Source organism: Etheostoma spectabile, chromosome 23, assembly GCF_008692095.1.
Source record: "Etheostoma spectabile isolate EspeVRDwgs_2016 chromosome 23, UIUC_Espe_1.0, whole genome shotgun sequence".
NCBI classification, from domain to species: Eukaryota; Metazoa; Chordata; class Actinopteri; order Perciformes; family Percidae; genus Etheostoma; species Etheostoma spectabile.
In genome coordinates, this window is record NC_045755.1 from 11,731,135 (window position 1) to 11,756,306 (window position 25,172).

At 41.8% G+C, this 25,172-nt stretch overlaps 1 protein-coding gene across 9 annotated transcripts in view; it reads left to right on the forward strand.

Moving 5' to 3' along the window:
- The window catches only part of cacna1c (calcium channel, voltage-dependent, L type, alpha 1C subunit), a 199,899-nt gene that overhangs the window by 6,578 nt on the left and 168,149 nt on the right, over window positions 1-25,172 (forward strand). Inside the window, exon 1 of one of the 9 annotated variants that reach the window (XM_032504758.1) lies at window positions 4,140-5,122. The exons of the other annotated variants lie outside the window; for them this stretch is intronic. Coding sequence (XP_032360649.1) covers window positions 5,065-5,122 — 58 coding nt within the window. The 5' untranslated portion in view covers window positions 4,140-5,064. Of the gene's footprint in view, window positions 1-4,139; window positions 5,123-25,172 lie in introns of those variants that run through there. 9 annotated transcript variants of the gene reach the window in all.

Sequence of the window (25,172 nt, forward strand, 5' to 3'; positions counted from 1 at the left end):
TGTGTGTGTGTGTGTTCAAGGTATATACAGTATGTCTGTTCGTCAGGGTGGCTTTTCATTGAGGCTAATGAGTTACACATTAGCAGTTCAATACCGTCAATAACCATTCAGTCAAGATTGAGCGTTTGACTCTGATAGGTGGATAGATTGGCCAAGATATGTTGATGATTGGCTCACAGGCAGGAAGGATAACGGGATATAGCCAAAGGCAGCTTATTGAAATTCAACAAGGGGAGGATATGCGTTGTTCTGTATATATTGTAAATGTCCATTTTTTATTACAGACAGACAGACAGACATGCTGTTTGTTAATAGGTGACATGTCTTTACATATTTTAAGTGAGGAATATCATTATCCTGTATCAAGTCATACCTGTTGAAACAAAGAAACATGTGTTTATTCTGTGTGTGCACACAAGCAAGGATCTGTATTATTGGTGGGAAAAAGATCTATAACTTACATACTGTATATTATATTGCATGATTTCAGTTGTCTTGCTAATGCCATTCGTAGGGCTGGACGTGGACCTGAAGGTAAAGGGACGGTGAATGGGTGATAGATGGCCTGCCTCAGTATGGATCCATCTGGCTCCAGGTTGAGACATTTTATTCCTCATTTGGGTCCCAATTTTTGTGGCCATTTGCAGCTTAGTGCACATACTCTCTTCAACAGCATTTGAGGCCTCATGAAGTTTCTATCTTCTATATAGAGCTCATCTTAAAACCGTTGCTTCCTCATGACCAGTTTGCTGACAAAATAAAGCTCCTTAATGGATGAAACTAAGAAAACTAAGAAAAGTGCCAAACAGCAAACTTTTTTTATATATCTCACTTATTTTCACCGGATCTACTGCATGACCATATCTGGAGCAGTCCAATTTCATTTTACTTTGGAATTTTTCAAGGAAAAAAACGTCTTAAAAATGAACAGTGTAGTTGTAGATTTCCCTTACCATGACAAAATGAACCATTAAAATGGAGAATTAGATACAGAAACTATTTTTTCTTAGCTGGTGGAAAAACTGTTTTACTGATTTGGTAGTTCATGTTTAAAAATGCTTAACTTCATGTTACATTTCATTTCAGCACTGTAATGTAGTAGTATGTTATGTAGATGCCAATGCACACAAATTACCAGGATTAATTTAACTAAAACATTTACATAATTCTTTGTGGTCTTCATTTGAGTATAGAATGCATTATGCATATCAAGTGCCTAAATCAAATTTTGGGTCTAAAACCTGAATCTCACATAGCACAGCTGAATAAAGTAGCTCTCCCTGTCATCAGGGGATTTCCCTTTGACTGACCAGCAGATTGTCGATTTCCCACATGAGATACCAGCATTTGAGTATATTTGCCTGTACAGAGATTCTCAGAGACCAACTGAGCTTAAGACTCACACACACTCACACACATACAAAGGGGGTACGGGAACCACAAAAATAGAACAGTCATAAATAGAATAGATAGTCCATGTGCAGGCTGGATTACAGAGGACATTTATGTATGTGAGTCTGTGTGTCCCCTGGGCATTAGTGTCTGTTCCCACGACCTGCCCTCCATCCGTTCTTCCTTCCCCAATCCTTTCTTCCGTCTGTCCTTCCATTCACTGGCCAGTGTAAACAGTGTAAACAAACAGATGCTGGTTTTAGTAGTAAGTGAAAGGAAGAGTCAGAGTCCCATTATAAAACTCAATGTCATCTGTCTCACTGTCATCACAGGGCTGATGTACATATTCTCAAGTAGCATACTATTTTAAGATTATTCTCCCCTTTATTTTAGAGTGACAGTGGATAGACAGGAAAGGTGGGAGAGAGATGGGGGATGACACGCAGCAAAGGGCCGCAGGTCGGATCTGAACCCGGGCCGCTGAAAAAGCCTCAGCCCACATGGGGCGCACACTCTCACTGGGTGAGCTAGAGGCCGCCCCTCAAGTAGTATACTTGAGTACAAATGTTTAGCTTGAGAATCTGCTGCTTTATAACTCTAATCTTCTTCATTTCGGGGGGGAATTATTGTACTTTTTAATCCACTTAATTTATCTGACCATCTGTCAGTAGTTACCATTTATCATCTCTCAGGTTTTAAGTGGTAGTAGTTAAGTAGTTAGAATGAGCTTTAATAATTAAATGCTACTTATGCATCAGAGCACCAAAATTAACAATCTAATAATGTGTATAAGTCAGTCACAAGAGCCATTTACTTACCAACTGCTGCTTTTCCGCCCAATAAAACATTTAACATGTACAACAAAATTCAAAGAATGTTTCAATTCCTTCATCAGCGCAGGTTTTCCGCTATCCTTAGTTTCCCTCCAAACCTACGGAATAGAAACATAACATCTGCATCACAAAAACAGAAATTCAGAAATAGACAATGTATATGTCAGATGTCATCAATTGAGTAATTTATCAGCCGACTTCCTGTCTTTACTATGTCTACAGTGACACATGCAGACAAAAAGCTTTATTCTATTACAGGATGGTGGGTGGTGATTTTGTGCTATGGCACTGAACAAATGAATGCAGGCTGGTTTGAGTCATCAGATTCACCTCCTGATTATAGCCTGCAGTGAGATTGACATGAGGTCTGCACATTGTGAAGTTCGTATTCAGTGTCAAATACAATAACATGGGGTGGCCAGTACCAGAATTAGAATCTGAAATTAATGCTTTGCACTGTAGCTTCAATGCATGTATTATTGAGCCAAGTTATTCTGCTTTGTGAAGCATTGCCATACCTTTTATATACATTTGACATCTAAAAGTCATCCGTTTATGTAAAATATTGGGACCTGTGTTATGTGAGGATAGTTATAAAAAGACAGGAACTGCTTTTCAAAATAAGGTCAAGATCCTTTAAAAGGATCCTGTCCTTTATATCAAAGTGCCTGTGGAGAGCTTTTAAGAAAACGACTCAATTTAGGAACCAATATGCTATTTATGTAAGCAGCTCTATCAAAAAGTCTCAGTAGTAATTAAAGAGCCAAGCTGACTCAATGTCATCAAACCCTGGTCCAGAGATGTTTAGTTAAGAGCTGATGTTGTTGACATTGTTTGTGATTTGACTCCTAAATGAGCATTATTTCATTGTTGTGTTATCTAAGAAAATGAACCCATATGTCCAGAAAATGACTCTATGTGCTTGAGGGGCCAGGACAAATGAGTTCCTGGCCATAGAGAATGATTTTAAAACGAACTTTACAGTCCAGAGGGCAAAAGGAAAAGAAAAAAACATAATTGAATTCCAAAAAACATTTTATTGTCCTCTAGATAAAATGGTTCACATTCTGACTTTGTGCACTGACCTTCCTGAATTCCTCTACTTCATGAGATTTGAGTCTGTATTTACACAGTATCCAAAGATCTGAAAATCAGCTTCCTTGTGGTTTTTCTTTGTTTAAGAGAGCCATGAAAAGATCAGAGCTTGAGTCATAAAAGAGTTGAAAAACCAGATCTTTAGTGTGTGTGTGTGTGTGTGTGTGTGTGTGTGTGTGTGTGGGTTGTGGTGGTGTGTGTGTGTGTGTGTGTGTGTGTGTGTGAGAGTGTAAACACAGCCTTGGCCAAAAGAACGGGCTGAAGCAGTCCAGATGTGTTGGGACTATGGGCAAATCAGATGTAGGTACAAAATCCCATCTCTGTTCTTCCTGCAGAAATTAGAGTCTATGCAAGGCTTGAGCCTGACTAGATCATTATTGCCTCTCTCTCTCTCTCTCTCGCTCTCTCTCTCTCTCTCTCTCTTCTCTCTCTCTCTCTCTCTCTCTCTCAACATACAAACATGCAACTTTCTCTTTCTTCTTGTCTGCATGGATGGCCACCTTTCTTTTCTATTTATGTCTTTTTTCGACCCTCTGATTTTTTAAAATGCCCCCCCCCCCCAACCATACACACACACACACACACACACACACACACACACACAAACACACACACACTTGTCTTCATCATTACCATCATCTGGATACACCATGCCGCTGGTTCTCCACGTGCCTATATGTCTCCCTCCCTCATTTTCTCTTTGACACACACACACACACACACACACACACACATCTGGAAACAGTCAAAGCGTCTACATGCACGGGGAGGGAGGGCTACCTCTCTCTCTCGCTCTCTCTCGCTCTCTCGGTATCACTGCAGAGCTGAGCTGCAGGGGCAGTAGAGGCAGAGAGAAGAGAGAGCTCTAACTCCCGATCAGTGAGACTCAGGCAGACAGACAGACAGACAGACAGACAGACAGACAGACAGACAGGCACACAGACAGACAGGCACACAGACTGACTGACACACCGCCGGACCATCATGGACTGGATCAGAACACATAAACCCGTCTCCGGATGAGGCAGGACGGCCTGGCTTCTGTTTTTTGGGGGGACTCTGCTATAGATACGTGGAATAACCGACAACCTATTGGGAGATTTAACCCCGTGCTAACCGTGATGGAATATTTACACTGTTCTCATTTTCCAATTTTTCTCCTGTTCTCTTCCTCCTACTTCTCTTCCTCTAACACCTCCACCTCCTCTTCTTCATCCTCTCACATTTTGACACGCTGCTGAAGATGCGCACGAATGCGTCTTTTGCGCACTTCTATTCCGACCATCACTGACAGCGCCCGTGCTTTATAACCTTTTTGAAACCCTGTTGTTGTTAGACACCCGGGAAAAGAGAGAAAGAAGTGGAGTGAGCGAGAGAGCGAACGAGGTGTGAATTGAATTGAACGTGGTGCTGGTCTCATGTTTCACGCCTAGGGCCCGGATGTACCGAGAGATGCACCGGTGCGTTTTCCCAACCGGTTCCGCCGAAAGCTCCCTCATTTTTCTCGCCTTCTCCTCCATCATGGGGATTAGGTAATATTCACTCCATCCGAAGAAACCCTCCCCATAAACTAAAATAACGGAATACCCAAGACTGTCCGTGTCAGACAGTTATTTCTTCTCCCCCCCCCCTTTTTAATTTCTTTATTTTTGGGGGCTTTTTTCCTCGTTATTTTCCCTCCGCCTCTCCAGCTTTTTCCTCTCTATCTTCCATTCACCTATAGGGATAACGTCGGACTACATTTATGGTAAATGAAAGCAAAAACATGTACATCCCGGAGGACACCCTTGAGAACCATCAAGGTATGTGGTGCCTTTTTTAATTTATAACTGGCAAACATCTTGTAACTGTGCATGAGGGAGGAAAGGGAGTGAGGGACGAAGGGAGGGAGCGAGGGAGTAAGAGAGGTATGATGAGCTCGAAATGAGGATGGGATGGTGAAGGAGGAGGTGGAGAGAGGAGGGGAGGGAGGGAGGTATAAGGGGTGTTTGCGCTCTCCTCGTTTTCAACAGATGGACAGATGCAGTCCTCTTTTCTCCACTTTCCCTCTGTGTGCAGTTTGTGCAGCAAGTAAACTTGTGCCATAATCACGCAACAGGGCTGCAGGTAGCCGCGGACAGATATGGATGAGGCCTTTTTCTCGCTTGGTTTAGTCTACACTTGTTGGTTTGTTAGGCCTGTCCGTCGGCATAATGAGTGGGCTGTGGTCATATTTAGTTGTAGGCGGGGAGCATTATTGTCTTCGACACATTTCCAGCAGAAAATGACAGCAAAAGCGTGTCCGTACCAAATTATTTGGCAGAGCTTGCCTCCTCAAGATTTTTTTTTTTTTTATCGTTTTGGCACTGAACTAAACTGCATAAACAGCCCTGGTTTCCATGCACATTTAACAGAAAAATGAACACACAGTGGTAGCTAAAGAGCAGGAAATTTGAGTAGCGCCCAACGATACGCGCTCTCAATCACCATCGATCCTCCCTTCCTCTATAATCAATAGTCGTATTTGTCACGTTTTAATCCAAGTTTTCATGTCCGCAGGGACCCTTAATAACAGCGCGCGAGTGAAATCGCATAGAGATGACAGGTGGCAGTAGGGGGGCCTGCTGGACTTATTTGTCTGCTGAATTGGGTTGATGAGAAGCTATTTTGGTAGACGGCAGCGGAGGACAGTCGATTGTTTCGCACAAAACACGATTAAAGTTCAACTTGACGACTTTTTAAGTGTTTAAAAGGCAACACATGAATGGAAATCCGGGGCTGTGGTTTGTTTGACGGTGAGGAAAGGGTCTGTTTGCATTGCGCAGTATTACGCGTCGCTCCTTCCACCCACGTTGCAGAGAGCAAAGCCCAGCAACGCATTGGTTTATGGTCGGCCGGACCTTGTAATTCAGCAAAAGGGTTATTTATCTGTTCAGCATTATCATCTTTATGAGCATCATCATCATCATCGTCTTCTCCTTCGTCCACCACTTCCATCACAACCACGTACCTCTCTGCCTTGGCGACAGGTTCCATAGCAACAGGGGATGAGGAGAGGGGTGGCGGTGTATGTGTGCAATGTAGGCTATGTGTGTGTGTGTGTGTGTGTGTGTGTGTGCGCGCGTGCATCAGTGTCGCAGCGACGCACATTCACCAACAGTTTGTTCAAAACAACTAATCATAGGTTGAGTGATAACCACAGAAGCTGCGGTTATGTTCACATAGTTTAATAATAGGCAGCTCAAACACATTGGCATCATCGTAAAGGGCAGGTGTGTGTGTGTGTGTGTGTGTGTGTGTGTGTGTGTGTGTGTGTGTGTGTGTGTGCAGTCTGTGAGACAGTTCACATTGATTACCATGATGTCATCTTAATTTATTATGTCCAAAGAAGTAATGGTAGTTATTATCATCATAATCGTCACATAAAGAAGAATAACTTGATGAATCAAGTAGATTTTAGTGGTTGATTTAGCTTATTATTATTATTTAAGAATAGGTTGAGCCCATAAGTGCAAAGTTAGTGCCACCATCATGTAGGGGATTGGTCCACACAGCCACCCAAAAGGTTAATAAATGAATTAAATTGCCAGGGCAGAACATAGTTCGGCCTTAGTGTGAGTTTACAGCGCAGGGCTACAGTGTGAAACAGCAACACATTACAGGTAGATGCTAGATAAGACATGTAGATGCACAGTGTTTGTTTCAATTATCTTTTGGAGATACACACTTGATTTGACTGTTTAAGTCAATGTGGTACACACTTCTCCTGTAGAACTGAATACAATATCCCTATTTAATGTAAGTTTTCAAGTGGATTCAAATCTGGTTCCGCTGTTTAACTTTTTTTTCTTATCCTTGATGAGGTTAGGCCCAGATATTTTGTCATTTGTAACAAATGTATCTAATGCTGAAGTCTACTTGGGTGGTGTTTCAGCACCTTGGACAGTTCATCTCTCAGTCGTCTATCTATTGACAACTACATGACAGCTATTGAAGAGTTACAAAGACAGATGTTGGCACTGATGTATCACTGTTGGTATCCTGCTTTGCTCCAATACTTGTGTTCATGTGTTACAGCTCAGGTTTTTAGCTGATCTATGATATTGGGTAAGCGCTAATTAATACAAGATCACCAACATTACAAATACCCAGTTGCATGGTATGCAAGTGATAGCGTGCCATGTTAACATTAATGAATTGTATTGTGTTAATTGTGACCTATATCATTATTATTTTTCATTTAATGAGGGCAGTAGTGAGGTGGAGAAGGGAGATGGATATTATAGAAGACACTTATGCCACTGAGTTTCCTGCAGATGAAAGATAACAACACTGTGTAGTTACTAGAAAGACCCTCCATTGGCCAAAAGTTTCAACAGTTCAATTTTAACCAATTTAAAGTGTTAAAACTCCTTAGACGCTGTTCTGAAGTTGGCCCTGCGCTCCCTTCTCTCCATGGATGGAGACAAAAGAAAAGACACATTTTCCTTCAGGGATTCAGGGACAAAAGGTCTTGCCTATACACAAAAAAATAGAGGAGGAGTTGTCTTATATTCTGAGGCTTTATGTTACACTTCCTGATACCTAAAAACCGATATGTTGTTGGTAATCAATTTTCTCTCCAGTATCAGTTACTCTCCATCTTTACATCCACTCTGTAATTCAGACAGAGTTGATGTAACACATGATTGCTCTGAATGCTCATGTTCGCTGAATGTACCAATTATACTTCATCTACATAATAATGATTAGTGGTGCCTGTCTTTAAAAACACACACACACACACACACACACACACACACACAAACACACACACACACACGCACACACACCAGCAGAAGCACTAATGTGCAATAGACCTGATTCTGTAGTGCAATAACCTCATACTTGTGCAATAACGTTGTACTGTATATGTTAATAGTGACACCTTATAATGTTTGTTTATCTTGATTTTTATATTTCAATATTCACAGTTTACTATTTTATTTTTTGTTTGTAATTTGTATGTTTTACTATTTAAATTTTATATTTTTATTTTTTGTCTGTGTATTTGTTATTTATACTGTCAAACTGAGAGCTGATAAACTGTTTGTTGTTGCCAAACAATGACAATAACCATTCTGTTTTATTCTAAACACAACCTCAATCACAGACTTGTCTTAAATAATGCAAATGAATAACTGATGTGTGGCATTGAAACAAATGCACACCTGTGGCATCTCATGTCAATGCATGTAGAACAGGAATATTGGAACACGCACACAACCACGCACAAACACACACATTACTCTCATTACAGCAGCAGTTTACAGCGGTGTAATCAGTGAGTTGATTTTCCCTGTGGGCATTGTGCCAGAAGCATGATACCTCCATCAGGGATATTAATTGGTTTCCGATTGTTACCCTGGGGTGCTGGCCACCTGCCAAATCACCTCACTCTAATGACTCGCCTTGATATGCTCAATGATTTCATTGATGTCACCTCAAAAAACATGTGGCAACACCACTTTATGTGTAGCTTCTCACACAGAGCTGATGTCATGTGTCTGCAAAGGGGTTGCACTATGCTCACACAAGCAACTGTTAAAGAGCATTTAAAAAAACATCCAATCGTTAGCTGGACTTTAAGGTGGATTCAGTTTTCATAATCACAACGAAAGGCGATTATAATTAAGAGATGTCAATTGATTTAATATGTGAAAACCTGATCAACTGCGACTGGCAAAGTTGTTGCCTGCTATAAATAGAGACAACACTAATCAAGTATTTCTTTTAAATGTGTTTTCATTAGAATCCACAGGGGCAGGGAAACAGCTAAGCGAGCTAAGCCATCTATCAGTACTCTTGACGTAGACGGAATTCTGGGCAATTAAGCACCAATCCACCATGAGTCAATCCAGTTGTTTCTCAATATCATGCCAGTTGTAGCTTAGAGCCAACAACAGTGAGGTAACTTGACTTAATCTGAGCCTAAAGCCTTTTGTAATCAGATGTTATCTGCAATGACTGCCCTTTCTTACACACCCTGGCATTGGAAGAAACAATCTTAAGAACCCTTGCTAGATCCATTAACAATTTTAAGTTGGACATTTCGGGCAGTGAACACAAACAAATAAACAACCCACCGTGTTTGTGTGTTGCAGTCAAATGTGACTCATTTTGATCCTACGATATCCCCTTTACCCCCACCCCCACTTTCACAGACAAGGAAGTGTGCGTGCATGTCTATTCATTTCTATTAGTTCATTTGTGTCTGTGAGTAACAGACTTACCTTCCTGCTCTTTTCCAAACTTCACTGTCTCTCAAATTCATTGAAACGTTGTCGTCTGGTGCTGGCCACTGAGCTGCAGAGGAATTGGGGTTTAGTAGTTGTTTATTTAGCAGTTGTTTTCAAGCGATATGGTTAGACTTTACTCCAGCTATGAACATGTGCTGTGTTAAACTGAAGCTTTGTCTTATTCTCCCCGCTATTTCACTGTGTTTGTTCAGAATCACTGCTATTATCATCTTCATTTTTAGTGTTTTCAGTCGCAGCAGGCAAAAGCTCTATAAAACCTTTCTTGTGAAATACTGTATAGTTTAACATCTCCTGAGCACTTATCACAACGTGTGTCTTGTGTCTCAAGTAGACATTGCTTTGTATTAAAGGGGACACAAGGAGAAAAGGCAGTGAAACACTGTCAGTACTTCTGCCCAATACATGTATAGGGTCAGAATACAGAAGCTACTCTATATGTGTGATTAAAGATGTCTTAGTCACAGTAAGGGTGTAGCAGCTGTAGCAGAGCATGTAATGAGCCATTAAAGGCCAATCAGCATTAAAGAAGTTTATATCAGTGCCCTCAGAGTGTGTCATGGCTTTAACTTTAAGGATGTGACTCAACAACAGCTGTTTTTTAATGTAAAACACGATCTGAGAGACAAATAAGACCCATAGAGGGGAAGAAAGAAGAGAGGTGCTAATTGCAGGAGAAATCGGAGAACAGAACGACAGATTGCATTAAAGGGTATAAAGGGAGAGACATGGAGAAAGAAGAGAAAAAAAGTTTGGCAGGGAGAAAAAAAGAGGAACAGAGTTAAAAAAGGCTGAGAAACAGAGGGACATAAAGAAGAAAATGGAGGCAACAAATGGAGAGAAAAGAGGGACCTGTTAGAGAGAGGAATAAAGGGATGAAATGAACGAGAAACAGTCAGAGGGAGGGCCAGAGGGATTGAAAGAGAAGTGAGGGAGCTCAGGAGGAGGAGGAGGAGGAGAAGGAGGGAGGATTATCCGTGACTCTCTTGCTTAAGCCTCTGGTTGCGTATTGGAAATCTATCCAGAGGCTGTCCTCTGCTCTTAGTGCTATCTGGCCTCCGTCTTCATTTCTGGTGGGACAATACGCCAACACCGGCCCCACCGTGTGTGTGTGTGTGTGTGTGTGTGTGTGTGTGTGTGTGTGTGTGTGTGTGTGTGTGTGTGTCCAATCTCCGCACATGTCCAAACTAAGCGGAGATTGGACACACAAACACACACACACACACACACACACACACACACACACACACACACACACACACAATCTCCTAGTCTATTGATCTGGCTGAAGCCACCAGTGGAAATAATGACTCTAGAGCTGTAGCATCATCTTTTACACTCTCTCTCTCTCTCTTTCTCTCTCCCTTTCTTTCTCCACCTTATACTCCCCCCCCTTTTTTTTTTACTTCACATTCTCCGTCTCTTATCATTCACCTAAAGTAACCCCTAAATCATATCCTTTGAAGAACATTGCAGAAAAAAGATGATGAGGGTAGACTCATCAAATTCAATTTGCAGTATTCTTTTCATCCACAAGGATACAAGGGCATGATTTCCACCCAAATTTACAGTCTCGGTTTGTTTTGAGTTTTTAGTTGTTAAAAGTATTTATACTCTGCTGTAGATCACCTTGAATTACTACAGTGAGCTCACAACAATAAGCCTCATGAGCACGAATGGGTGGACCTTTTTGCAGAACATCAGTTAAAACAAATGCATTTCAATATACTACAAGGTTACGTTTATCCTAAAACATTTTTTTAACTAAATAAATGGTTAAGTATTCGTAATTCTTCTGTAAGAGTACTTTTAAAATGAAAGCTTGATAACCATTTTTTTTAAATCTATAGAAATTTAGCATTATTTATCTATATTACTCGTATATAAATAGGATTGTGTATAATACATATAAACTGTACGTAGACAGTATTATTTATAGGGTTTTATTCTAATATCATTCTTTCCTCCCAACTCATGAAACCAATCTCTTGCATGGATATATAGAAACCTGTTAAATATTTCAATCTTAAATGTTGTTTACATGTTTCACATGAACACAGTGAACGTCCTAAGAAAGGCTCCATGTGTGTTAAGAGGCTGTCCAGAGTGTGCTTCCTATCCTGCTAAGTTAAAATGATGCAACGGTTTCGGCGCACAAAAAACAACTCAACAACTGTGTGCAAGTGTGTGCATCTTTTCCAAGTTACAGGAGAAGCTGAGAGATGACAAGAGTAGAAGGCAGTCTATATTATTCATGTCCAGCCATGCATGTCCTTCACTCTGTCTCTATCTTGTCTGGCCTCTCTTCCCTTCGTTCTCTCGTTGTCTCATCAAGTGTCTTTACCCATCTTTCCCTTTTTTTCTTTCTTTCTTTAGTTCATCTAAGGGTTTATCGTTCAGTGAGACAAGATTTACTGTCCTCTATGAATTAATCAGTCCATCTGCATGCCTTTATTGTAACAGTCTGGAGTATTTGAAGTAGTCTTACCACAGAAAAGCATGATGCAAAACACCATTTATGGTCCCAACAGGGAATGCAGGCTGTAAGCTCAACACACAGAACACAAAGCTTACCATTACATCACTTGTCTGCTGTACAACTATCTAATAAGCTATATTAGCCCTCCTACACAATCTGGACTGTGGTCATAACATATACATCTTACGTCTTATAACTTACTCGCTGTTAAATATTGTTCTTATTCTTATTCAGTCAGTCAGTTTATAGGTTATTATGATAATATATAATAGTCATGGTTAATATTAAATTATGATCTACTGTACTGTTCAATCCCTGCACTGTTCACTTTTGCACTATCATCATTGCACACAGTCTACCATAGCATCTTACCTTATCATAGTCATTGCATTTCTGTGAGTGATTTTTATTTGTATTCTTATGTATGTGTGATATATGTGTTTATATGTGTTTGATGTGTTATGGTTGTCTTGCTACTGGATGCCTAAAATTTCCTTTGGGATGAATAAAGTATCTATCTATCTATCTATCTATCTATCTATCTATCTATCTATCTAAGTGGACAACCCACAACTCCATCACTTACAAGAACAACTTGCCTAGTGTGCTATATGCATAAAAAATGTGTAGGCAATAGAAGTGTTAGCTTTGGGCTTTATAATGGGTAAACATCTAGGTTTATAGCCTTATATAATCCACTGTATCTTGTATTTTTATGTGAAACGCTCAGCCATGTGAGCTTGATGCTGTAAAATGTTAACCATGGTTTCTCTGTGTTCTCTTTTGTGCATCTTTGTTACTGAACTTGGTTAGGGTCACATCACTACTTGTGTACTTGTGGTGGTTTTGTTTTGTTATGAGGTTATAATGCTCAGGTGCTATTGAATAAGTGTTGTCATTTTCATGTATTCAGCACAACATAAAAACAAAGAAAAAAAACATTTGAATCACCAAAAGCAAAAGCAATTCTGTTGTAGCATTTACTATACTCTACGGAATTTGTGCATTAGATTGTACCTGTTATATTACATAAATTCAAAGTGTAATTATAAAGTGACGAGTGTATTTTTGACCACAATCTGGAGCACTTTCCAGATTGCAGGAACTTTCCCCCGGACCTAGCAACCTTCTGAGGTATTCTTGGCATTTAGACCGCAGGGACCAGGGTCTAAATAAAGTTTTGGGGGCTTTGTTACTTCCCCCAAAAAGTCTCTGAACGAAGGGTAGTACTTTCTGAAAGTACAGGAAACTTCATGGTAGGGTTTGCAGGGATGACGGTCACTGATTGGCCCAAAACAAACAGCATGCCTGCTTCAACACGCCAACCGCTTCATTCATAAAACAAGGAAGAACTCTCACAAGGATTTATGACCATTTTCAAGTGTTTTTCAGTTGAAACTTGTGGGCACGCTGAACTGCAAGCTGAACTGTGGTTTACCCCTGCTACCACTAGCACATCTTATCCTGTCATGGTGCTTTATACGTCACCTGACTCATTTATCTAACCATCTTGTTCCTTCCAAACAGTTCTGGGGACTTAAAGGTGAGGTTGGTGAGGTTGAAATGCTAGCAAAATGTGAAAGTAATATCTCCTCTGGGCTTCGTCTAACCCCTCTCCATGTCCTCAACCATCCCCCCCCCCCCCCCCCCCCCCCCCCCCCCCCCCCCACACACACACACACACAGAAGTGCACAAGCACCACTTTGAAGCCAGCTCTGCTTCTTAATAGAGCGGAGGAAGGACTGCAATTCCACTCATCAAAACTACTTTATTTTACATACAACTACACAATTTGCTACCATTTTGTTTGAAGAAAAAAAATGATAAATTACTATGTTATTTTAACTATCAAGACATTATGTCTGATCTCCATACATGCTGCACAAAATAGTTACAACCAATGTGCTTATTTTTCAAATAAACAATAATAAAAAATCATATAGTAATCAAACCTTTGTCCAATTTTGGCAGAAGTGGTCTCATCGATCCATGTTTCGGTGTTGATGTCGACTTAGAAAAAAGCAGACTCTTCATCCGCACATTTGTGAAAGCCAATATGTAAATGACACATGTTCAGACCCTGGCAACCATATAATGTTACACAAGCGTTTTGTTAGATAAGAATATGTAAACATACATTAGCTAGTGTTGCGTACTAGGTGGGCGGATGCAAGTAAGTGTGGAAGCGGCAACTTTTGCTGAGTCTTTCCTCCACTCTTCAGCAGACTTGCAGGGACTCCAGCAGCAACGTTGTGCACTGAGCTTGGGCTTGTTCAAAGGAAGGGTAGAGTACGAGCAGTGGGGCAAGGAGGCATTTTATTGGTTCTAAAACGGTTTGATTGGTGGGAGTTTTTACAGGATTACAGCAGCTATAGATGACAGATTTTTTTCCAGCTGAGATCCGCCCACTTCAAACCAGTGAGAAACGTACAGACAAAACCAGCTGGACATCTGTCATGTGAAACAACCAAATCTGCTCCAATGTAGGCAGAAAACCATGTGTTCATGTATAGTGGGACCCAATTGCTTATAGTAAGATGATGGTTAAGGAAATAGGTCTTTACGCCTTAAAGTCTACATGATTTCTAGCAAATGAGCTAAAAGACATACCATCTCTCCCAATTAATTTTTCATGAGGCTAATTTCAGAGTCTTAAAATGTAGAGAGAAAGAGAGAGGGAGAAGAAAGAGTAAAATGGATTCAGTGGAGAAAAAAGGAAAAGAGGGAACAACGGAGGGGGAGGAATGTTAGTCACCCTCAGGTTCTCTTTGCTGGAACGCTACCGACTTCTTCACGACAAGAAGTGTGTGTGTGTGTGTGTGTGTGTGTGTGTGTGTGTGTGTGTGTGTGTGTGTGTGTGTGTGTGTGTGAGGAAATAAGTCTGGACAACTAACTTCTTACTTGTCAACCAGCTAATTGAAAGTTGGAATCTTGTCATACTTGACAAGTGTGTCTCCTTCCTAATTAACGACCCATAAATTATTCCGTTTTTTAAAGGTTATTATTTGGGCATTTATTATGTAGGACAGCTGAAGATGTGAAAGGTGAGAGAGAGAGGGAATGACACGCAGCAAAGGGCCACAGGTCGGAGTTGAACCTGCTGCTGCTGCGAAAAAGGACCAAGCCTTTGTACATGGGGTGCACACACTACAAAGTGATCTATCCAGGCGCCCCTAAATTATTCTCTTTTATGAACAGCAGAAGTGTTTTACAGTATGACTGCATATATTTTAGCCTGGGTGTCCCAGCAGGGAATAAGGGATTTTGTAATATTGAAGAAATGGAATGAGGTCTCTTGTGCCCAACTAGCTGCGACTGATTTTACACAACGTTCAAATGGTTTGAAAATTCTTGTGTGTTTTTAGCAGCTTGTATTTGCAGATGTAAAAAATTGTTTTGTCCTCTGTGGGAAGGAACGTCACATCAAACTCCCTAAAGAAACCATGCCATAAGTGTTCCCTACTAGTGCATATCTCGCAGAGACTTGCTTCTGCCTTTTTTGGCACTTTTGTCTCACAGGAAGTGAGAGTTGAAGTACAAAGGATGTACAGTCATGTGTGTTTCTATCAGGCTCTCCGTTCCAGCAGTCTTGTTAGTCGGGCCTCTTGTGGGCTTGTCATGGATGGATAGCTGCACTACAGAGAAGGTGGTCTGTCGCCATGGGCGCACGCACACACACACACACACACACACACACACACACACACACACACACACACACACACACACACACACACACACTCACTCACTCTGTCTGCTGTGAGCTTCATGCTGCTGGCTGACAGCACCCAGGCAAGATAGATTAAACTAAGAGGAGTGATGCACCTCTGCGTGTTTGTTTGTGGGTGTGTTTTTTTATGCCTCTGGGTGTGTGTGGATGTGCATTTGTTTGGGCAATTTTTTCACTGTGTGTATCTAGGGCCTATAGCTCTTAAATGACTTCTTGCAGCTAAGAATCATGGGTAACAAATGCCTGTTGTAGCCTAGGGCACCAAGCACTTTTCTGTTACTTTGCTTATTTTAGACAAATACAGGAAAAGGTTAAGTAACACTTCAGCATATGAAAAGGAGGGGAAGTTGGTCTAAAGATAACTTTTTTTTTTAGAACAACCCAGTGCATCTGCAAATCCCCAAATTATATTCAGTGACATTTTTATTTTATTTTTGTTTTTACATCTCGTGCCAACGTCTTTTAAGTTATGCTTTTTGCTTAAACTCTGCATTAAATTTACGGCATGAAAAGTTTATGGAAAGAACACAAACATTATTAGCAGGTCTGTCATAAGAAATAAACTCTAGTCTCCTGCATGAAAGTCTAGCACGCTACCCATACACCACCCCGACTTCCATGGTCTTATTTTGCACCTTGCTACATACACTATATGGTACCTCTCTTGCTATTGGCACTGGATGGAAATTGTGAGGTACAGAATATGTGTTCTTGGGCTGCTTCAGAAATGCTGCAAGTATGTTCTGCGTTGATCAATTCTGATCAGAAATTGTAATTTCCATTTATAGCAAGACTCTTCTTTCATGTAAGACATTATACAGGGTGTAATCATTGCCCGAGGACCTTGTAATATTTTGTTTGATGTTGCATAATTCTGTTCATCTTGCAAGTCTCTGTATCTCATGACAAGCTACTGAATGTGCTGCAATGAGAAATAATTTAGAAATTTAAATTAACACTACATAAGTTTAGAAAGATACTCCAAACTCTATATCCCAGGCTTACTGTTCAAGTCTCAAGCCAATCCTAGATAACCATGATGAGTTATTTTAAGTCCCTCCAGAGACATTGTCCAACTGGTTTCACAGGCTGAGTACTTTTCCTAATGACCAGTCATCTGATCCTCATGTGTAAAATTGGCTGGGTGTCCCTTTAAAGTCTCTGTAGCCGCTGGTGTATGGTTCTCCAATAATGACAACATAAAAAATGTCACAGAGGGATGGGACCTGTAGTTACCTTGATTAAGCTATCTTGGTAATTGCATTGAATAGTATCCATGGCAACAAGCACCAGAAGGTAGAAACACAAACAGTGAGTTTATGATCTCTTTATGTATCTGATTTTATTTGTTTAGCTTTTCTCTGTTTCTTTTATTCCTATTGGTCTTTTCAGTCTTATCCGTCTGCATTTTCATTGCATTCTGTTCTGTTCTTCTCATCGGTTGGTACCAAAGTGACCAGGGCTGGACTTGAGAGGATGAAATTAGGTTAGAAGGAGTCTTAAAAATCTGCTTTTCTTGTCTCCTTCCCTCTTCTTCTTCACACTCTAATGGCCATTTAATCTTTCCTCTCTTTCTGTCCTTTTATGGTACCTTTCTGTCTCTGATGCGTTTTTCCTCGAAATCTGCCAGTTGCGTGGGTTTCCCTTCCTTTTTTCTCTCTTCTCTCCATTCCTCTATTCTTATTAAGACAAGTTTAAGGTGTTCCAGTATGAATGACCCAACTATGTAGGCCATGAGAGTGTCCTTGACTGTCTGTGTGTGTAAAGGAGTGTAGAAGAGTCCCACTATCCCATCTTTGTAGGCCAGTCTTGATGCATGGCTCCATGGACCACTTCCCACAGACCACAGTGTGTGTGTGTGTGTGTGTGTGTGTGTGTGTGTGTGTGTGTGTGTGTGTGTGTGTGTGTGTGTGTGTGTGTGTGTGTGTGTGTGTGTGTGTGTGTGTGTGTGTGTGTGTGTGTGTGTGTGTGTGTGTATAGAGCAGTCCACTTCCCAAAAGACCAGACTCACTTTCACACTCTGGAGTCATAATGGCTAAAACGTTGTTACAGGACTCTTCTTCAGTATGTGTGTGTGTGTGTGGGTTTTCCTTTCTGACCTGCGTCTAAAACCAGCTCAGAAAGAGGGGTTTTTTTTTTAAATGGCTGGTGAATCTTGATGTAAACGTCTGTGTGACTCTTGTGGCTTATGGATGGCAGTGTCTGTCTGTTGGTCGTTCGGTGGTCGGCCAGTCCACCCATCTGGTCGAGACTAAAATGTCAACAACTATCAGATGGATTGCAAAGAAATTTGGCACAGGCTTCCTGGGTCCCATAGGAGGAATCCTAACTTTGGTGATCCTTGATTCTTGTGGTTTTGAGGGAAATATCTTGACAACTCTTGGGTGGATCCCAGATTACAAAATCATCCGAAAATGCTTTCTCATCATTCATCACTTAGTGAATGTAGCCTTGGCCAGGTGGGGTGATGTCTCAGGTGGTACCCATCGTTCATTGGGTGTTTCGACCCTTAACCACAACACCCTCCCGATGGTGGGTCGGCAGGGTGGCCAAGTCACTGCCCATTTCCCCTGGCTTCCAGCTCAACTCTCCCTCCTATTCCTAACCAGCAAGAGGCTTTTCCGCGCCTCCCCCATCCTGCGAGTGCTGCCTTTTTCTCTTTCCTGTTCATTCCAATAGCTGTGAGCATTCTCCACACTGACTGAGCGGGAATCCTCTGCAGCCGACCTCGACAGGGAACAGCATGCCTGGCACCCTTCCCTGCAGTCATGCAGAAGTTCTGATTTGGAGCTCTTCCTTTCAAAGGCCTGTTCACAGCCTCTTCCCATGGGACTGTAAGTTCTATGAGGATGATTTTTTTCCCCTTCAGACCACAGTAACACGTCCGGCCTCAGGGTTGTCTGGACAACCTGGGGGAACTGCAGCCTTCCTCCCAGGTCAACCTCATTCCCACGATTGGCCTTTTGTAGCAGACTGGTTCTGTTTTAGGTGAGTTGGTGGCTTTTCCCTCTTTATAACTGGATAGATTGTGTTTTCCTAAATGTTGGCGTTTCTTTTTCTCTCCTGCTCTAAGGTGTTAGCGAGTGTCATGAGCACCTTGTCATGGCGCCATCTATACCTCCTTGGTGAGTGCTTTTACACCCGGACAGGATGTGTGCCATGGTGCCCCTCTCACCACAAAGCCTGCACAATGGGTCCTCTCTCATGCCCACCCACTGTGGTTTGTCGGGGTGGGAGTGCATATCACAACAGATCTCAGCAGGAAGGAGATGGGAAGGTTCAGTCTCCATAGGTCCGCCCAGGTGACCTTCCTCTCACGAAGATCCACCTGGTCCAGGCTCCTTGGGAGGCCAATTCTGCCCTGACTTCGTCTTTCTTCTCAGTTTTTCGTACTCTTCTTGAATCATGGCTTCTATCACTCTTCCCTGCCTTCCTCCACGTGTGGAACTGGGAGGTCCAAGACCCTGTCTGCCCGTGCATGGTGCTCAACGACATCACGCAGCCTCAACATGCTCTCAGCCTGTGCAACAGATGAATCAGGTGCCCACTTGCGCGTCTGATCTTGTGATGAGTGCATGTCTGACTTGTTCATCCGGGAGTCTCTGTACGTCATTACGATCTGCACTTTGCAACTTTGAATTCCTCTACCACGGACGAAGGGGAAGTTGAAGCTGTCTGATCTTATATACAGTCCTACTGCAGTGAAGCTTGGAGGGATTCCCAGCCACTTCGAAGGTACTTATTGATCTTTCTTTCCATTCTTCAACGCATGTCTTGGGACTCATACACAGTCAGGAGCCACATGAGCCTTGGCAACAGTCCGTGTTGATACAGCCAAGCTTGAACTTCCCAGGAAGCCTGATTTTTCGATCCTCCTCAGCCATTCCTCATCTGCTTTTCGTACGGCATGCTGTTCCTGTCTGAAAGTGAGTTATCATACACCTTCTAGACATTTGATTGGATTCTCCTCTACGATGGAATCACTTTCTTGCACATGCAGCTTGAATCTGTTGGTCAACTTCCCGTTTCTGATCACCATACTTCTGGATTCTTTGGCTTGAACTTCATTCTGGCCCACGTCGCCATGTGGTCCAGAGCAGTTAGCACCCACCTTGCCTCCACATGGGTAGAAGTTGTCACAGTGAGGTCGTCCATGTAACCTCTTATTGCGTGTTGTCGGATGCCTGACTCCATTCTTGGACCCCGGGCTTCCTTCTCTGCAGCTGTTATTAGGAGGTTCATTCCCATGACGAAAAGAATGGGGGAAATTGTGCAACCAGTTACGATACCCTTTTCCAGGCTTTGCCACTGAGTTGTAAAATGTGCCGTCTTGAAACGTAGCTGGATTCCTCTAAAGTAACTGGTGATCATTCCCTTGATGTGCTGAGGGATGTGGTAGTGGTCTAACGCTGCATGGATGAGAACGTGAGGGATGGATCCATAGGCATTGGCCAAATCCAACCAGACAACAGTCAGGTTGCCTTTGGTGGACTTAGCCTCACGGATCATCTGACTCAGAACTCCGGTGTGTTCCAGGCATCCAGAGAAGCCTGGAATTCCACCTTTCTGGATAGCAGTGTTAATGTATCCATTCTCTGTCATGTACGAGGTCATCCTCTTGGCCAGTACCGAAAAAAAGATTTTTCTTCTACACTTAGCAGTGAGATTGTTCTAAATTGGTCAATGGTGAGGGAGTCTCTCTCCTTTGGCACAAGACAGCCCTCCGCTTTCTTCCAGCTTGTGTGAATGATGCCCTTTTTCCAGATCCTCCTGAACAACTTCCAAACTTCCGAAGGAGCATTGGCGGCATGTCTTATACAACTTTGTAGGGTATACCCCTGGGACCAGGGAGACAGAGTCGGTTGTGCACCTAGACACTGTGCTGTGTGTGTGTGTGTGTGTGTGTGTGTGTGTGTGTGTGTGTGTGTGTGTGTATAGAGCAGTCCACTTCCCAAAAGACCAGACTCACTTTCACACTCTGGAGTCATAATGGCTAAAACAGGCTTGTTACAGGACTCCTTCTTCAGTATGTGTGTGTGTGTGTGTGTTTCCATTTTCTGACCTGCGTCTAAAACCAGCTCCAGAAAGAGGAGTTTTTTTTTAAATGGCTGGTGAATCTTGATGTAAACGTCTGTGTGACTCTTTGTGGCTCTATGGATGGCAGTGTCTGTCTGTTGGTCGTTCGGTTGGTCGGCCAGTCCACCCATCTGGTCGAGACTAAAATATGTCAACAACTATCAGATGGATTGCAAAGAAATTTGGCACAGGCTTTCATGGTTCCCATAGGAGGAATCCTAACTTTGGTGATCCTCTGATTCTTGTGGTTTTGAGGGAAATATCTTGACAACTCTTGGGTGGATTCCCATATTTACTACAGAAATTCAAGGTCCCTAGAGGACAAATTGTACTGACTTTGGTGATTCTCTGACATTTCCTCCAGCGCCATCAGCAGGTCATTTTTTTCATTTGCACAATACTCTCATACACGGCCAAATATCTGCTAAAGTAATACTTGCTTATTAGCAAAGGTTAGCATGGTAACATGCTACACTAAGACAATGAACCTGGTAAATATTAGCATGTTAGCATTGTCATTCTTAGCATGTTAGTATGCTAATTTTAGCATTAAGTACACTGAGCAGCAAGCATGGCTGTAGATTCTTAGTCCTGTCCTGGCCGTGGTAGTAGTTCAGATGTAACTATTGCTATTTGTCTCTCTCTCCCTCTTCCTCTGCATTCTTCTCTCCTTTTTCATGTCCTCTCTCCACCCTTTACCCCATCTATGATTTGTATTCTATATCAATATGTCTGAGAGCGAGAACAAGAGCGCGCGCGAGAGAGAGAGTTTTTTTTTCAGGGATTGGCTTGGCGCCTGTAGTGATGTGATCAGAACAGGAGGCGCGACACTGTCTGTTGTCATGTCAACCAAAAGAGATTGAACATTATCATAAAGACAGAGAGAGATAAAGAGAAATAAGGAGAATATGTGCAAGGTGACAGACTAACCTATGTTAAATACACACCTCAGCCTGTTTACTGTTGCTGGTTAATCTTCAAACATCATTCCCTTCAGTGTTTTCAGCAGTGGACAGTGTAAAATGTCATAGTTGGTCTCCTACGTACATGCGTCTGTCTAGGTTGCAGTGTGATAAAGTTGATGATTAATGACTTTACCTCAACGTGGCAGACGGGTAACCATGGCGATACCACACTAAACAAACACTATGTTCCAACAGGGACGGAGAAAAAGAGAGAGGCGAAAAGAGAGAGTACGAGGAGGAAGACGTTTTTCTGGGAGATTTGTGATTGTTGTAATATCCTGATTGTTTGATCTCTAACAGTAAAGCCCAGCTCAGACCTATAAAGGGTCAGGTCACTTAAATATAATGAATTGCTTCCAAGTCAGAAAAAGAATCACATAACTGCTTTTCTACCTGTTACTGGAACTAATTCATGGTCACTCATGTATTGAGTGATTTAACATCCTTCAGTTTCTGAAAGCTGTTGTAAAACCCACATATGATTTAAAACAATTTCCTTGTCACTCATTTTCCTCTGACCCTCTATCTATTCCTTATCCTTCTGATCACTTTTTCTCCTTTCTGTTTCTGTCTGCTCATCTGGTGTTAGGAACAATCTTTTTTTGCCTCTTCCTCCCGTTTTCTCTGTTCCGTCTCCTCTTTTCTCCTCCTTGCTATGAACTCTCCTGTTTCCGTCCCCCTAGTCTTTGCTAATGAAGGAGAGATCTGCTTGGGGCCATTTTCCTCTCCATCAATATTCTATGCCAATTACCAGGGTTGGGTTATTAACTCTGACACAGGGAACCATGTCGCATTGCTCAGTCCTTTTGTTACCTTGCACAGACACACACACAGCATACAGTGTCTCTCATATACACACACACTGACATATATTTATGTGTATGAGCGATGCCAATAGTTCATGCATGTCATTTCTTCTCAGTATGATTTAGCTCTATGATTAGATGATGCATCTGTGAAAAGGTGCTTAATGTATTCCACTGGGAGAATCTCTCAGGACTGCTACACCATACAAGACAGAGGTCATGAGACTAGTGAGCTACTGTATTCTGCTCTGGTGTTGACTACCATTGGCTGTGCAAAAAAGCTATTACTTGCTAATACACTGGCAAGTTACCGGTCCCATATTATGCTAATTTTCAGGTTTATGCTTGTATTCTGGGTTTCTACTCGAACATGTTTACATCCTTTAATGTTCAAAAAACACATTACATTTCTCATACTGTCTGTCTGGATATACCTGCATTCACCGACTGTCTGAAACACTCTGTCTTAGCGCCTGTCTCTTTAAGTCCCCCTTCTGAAAAAGCTCTGTCTGCTCTGACTGATCAGCGTTAGCAGGTCTTCCAAATCTGCACATTCTGTGTCTCTGCAACGTCACTGCAGTTGAAAAATGACTATAACCGCACAGTAACAGCCATTTATACCTATATATGGTAGAGTTGTGACATCACAACTGTAAAGATGTCCTGACGGCTCATTTAAAGGCACTGTTTCTAAATCCTAGCTGTGTCCATTTCTCTGTGGATTGAGTGTTTTGATAATTTCTGAGTATAGATAAAGCCCTTTGCTTGCTCCTTTACAATCAGAAAAGACCCTATGTTTAAACCCCTCCATTGCTTGTTGCTCAGTCATTGGGGGGAAGTTTAAGTACAGTACTTCTAGGTGGGTAAGTTTAAACTGTGTCCAATAAATATAAATTAACACTATACTTCTTAAAATAGCTGCCATGCGACTGTTCCTCCAGAATAGCACCTGGTTTCTAGGTAGGAGGGCCACTGAGCGTCTCTCCATCTATCTACCATTTTATCATAATCGACTTTCTTCTTGTGCCGACCAAAGCCCAATGCAGCAGCAGTGTAATAAATAGTAATAGGTAATTTTCCCACATTTAACTTATGTTAATGCTTATTATTGCAAGTGCTAACATCTCTCAGGTTGCCAAGACTGTTAATGATGCAGGAAGTTATGTCACAACACAGTAGGGCTGATTGGAGCACAGATGTTGAGGCACTTGGTAGATTGGTTCATAGGGTGTTTTTTCCTAAGGTGGGCGGGGCTTTAAACAGGGGGGAAAAAATCAATGGTCTTTGAAGCACCCTCACCACGGGATCTGAAATTCAGCGTGCCTAAATATGGTCGACTCTCACTGTAGGAGTCAGCCTCATTAAAACAAGCACATCATTTGTGATAAAATGCAACTAGTGAGGTGCTTTGAGGAGTACGAGGCCATGAAAGGAAGTCCTATTTACTGCTGGTCAGCAAGCATTTAGCCTTAAGCAGTAATATTTGCCTACAGCCGGCAGCCCACATAGACAGTTACACAGAAGAAGATAATTCAGTTTGGACAAACATTAATTTTCAGGATGATCAGTTCACACTGTTAACAATTTCAAAGACCTGCATGTTGTTTAAGAAGCCAGCAACAACTTTTTCTTTATCAACCAAAATCAAATGCAACAGATGATTGAGTCAACATAAACACATGTGGTTAAGTTTTGGATGATGACATCCAACTTTTAGTCATTTCTCTAAATATTAATTTCCAGCATTATATCTTTCATTATATTGCAGAATAAAACTCAAAGCTATGGCTACAGAAGAGGTATATATAGACGTTATATTGTGATTTTCTACAGCAGTTGTGACAAGCGAGCCCAGGGTTTTTAGTGTTTGGCAGTACAGACAAGCAACATCAGCCATTTCAACAGTTTGAGCCAGCTGCTTGTTGACTGCCCAATCTGATTGGCCTAACTGATGAGTAGGTATCTAACAAACAGCCAAATGCACAGGCATACTCTCACAAATGCAACCACGCACATGATTATAAGCATATTACAGCTGTCAGTGTTAATCAAAAAAACCCTAACGCATTATTTTTATTTTATTTTAGCGCAAAGTAATCATTTAATCTAGTTTGACCCCAACCTCTTCCCGTTACACATGGTTACACATGTTCTCATGGTTTGTATCAGCGGCCAGGGGCGGATTTTGTCATTTTGAGGCCTAAGGCAAACACAGGCATGGGGCCCTCCACAACCCTTGTTCTCACCATTTTCAATCCTTTTTTTTTTCATTGTATAAGAGCCAAAACCTGCTTATCTTTTCTCCATTTTTCATTTGCATGTAATAGTTACTGCTTGTAAATCAGCGACCCTCTTGATTTCTTGATAAAAACTCTGTCCCTGACTTGCTGTGGTCCCCTCTGCACTATTGAGCGGCGCTCTCTGTCTGACAGGTGTTTTGGCCAGAGTGCTGGATCATCTTCAATCATGACACATTGATTAGGCTGACTGCTACTCACGGGGTCTAGTTGCTGCGGTGGG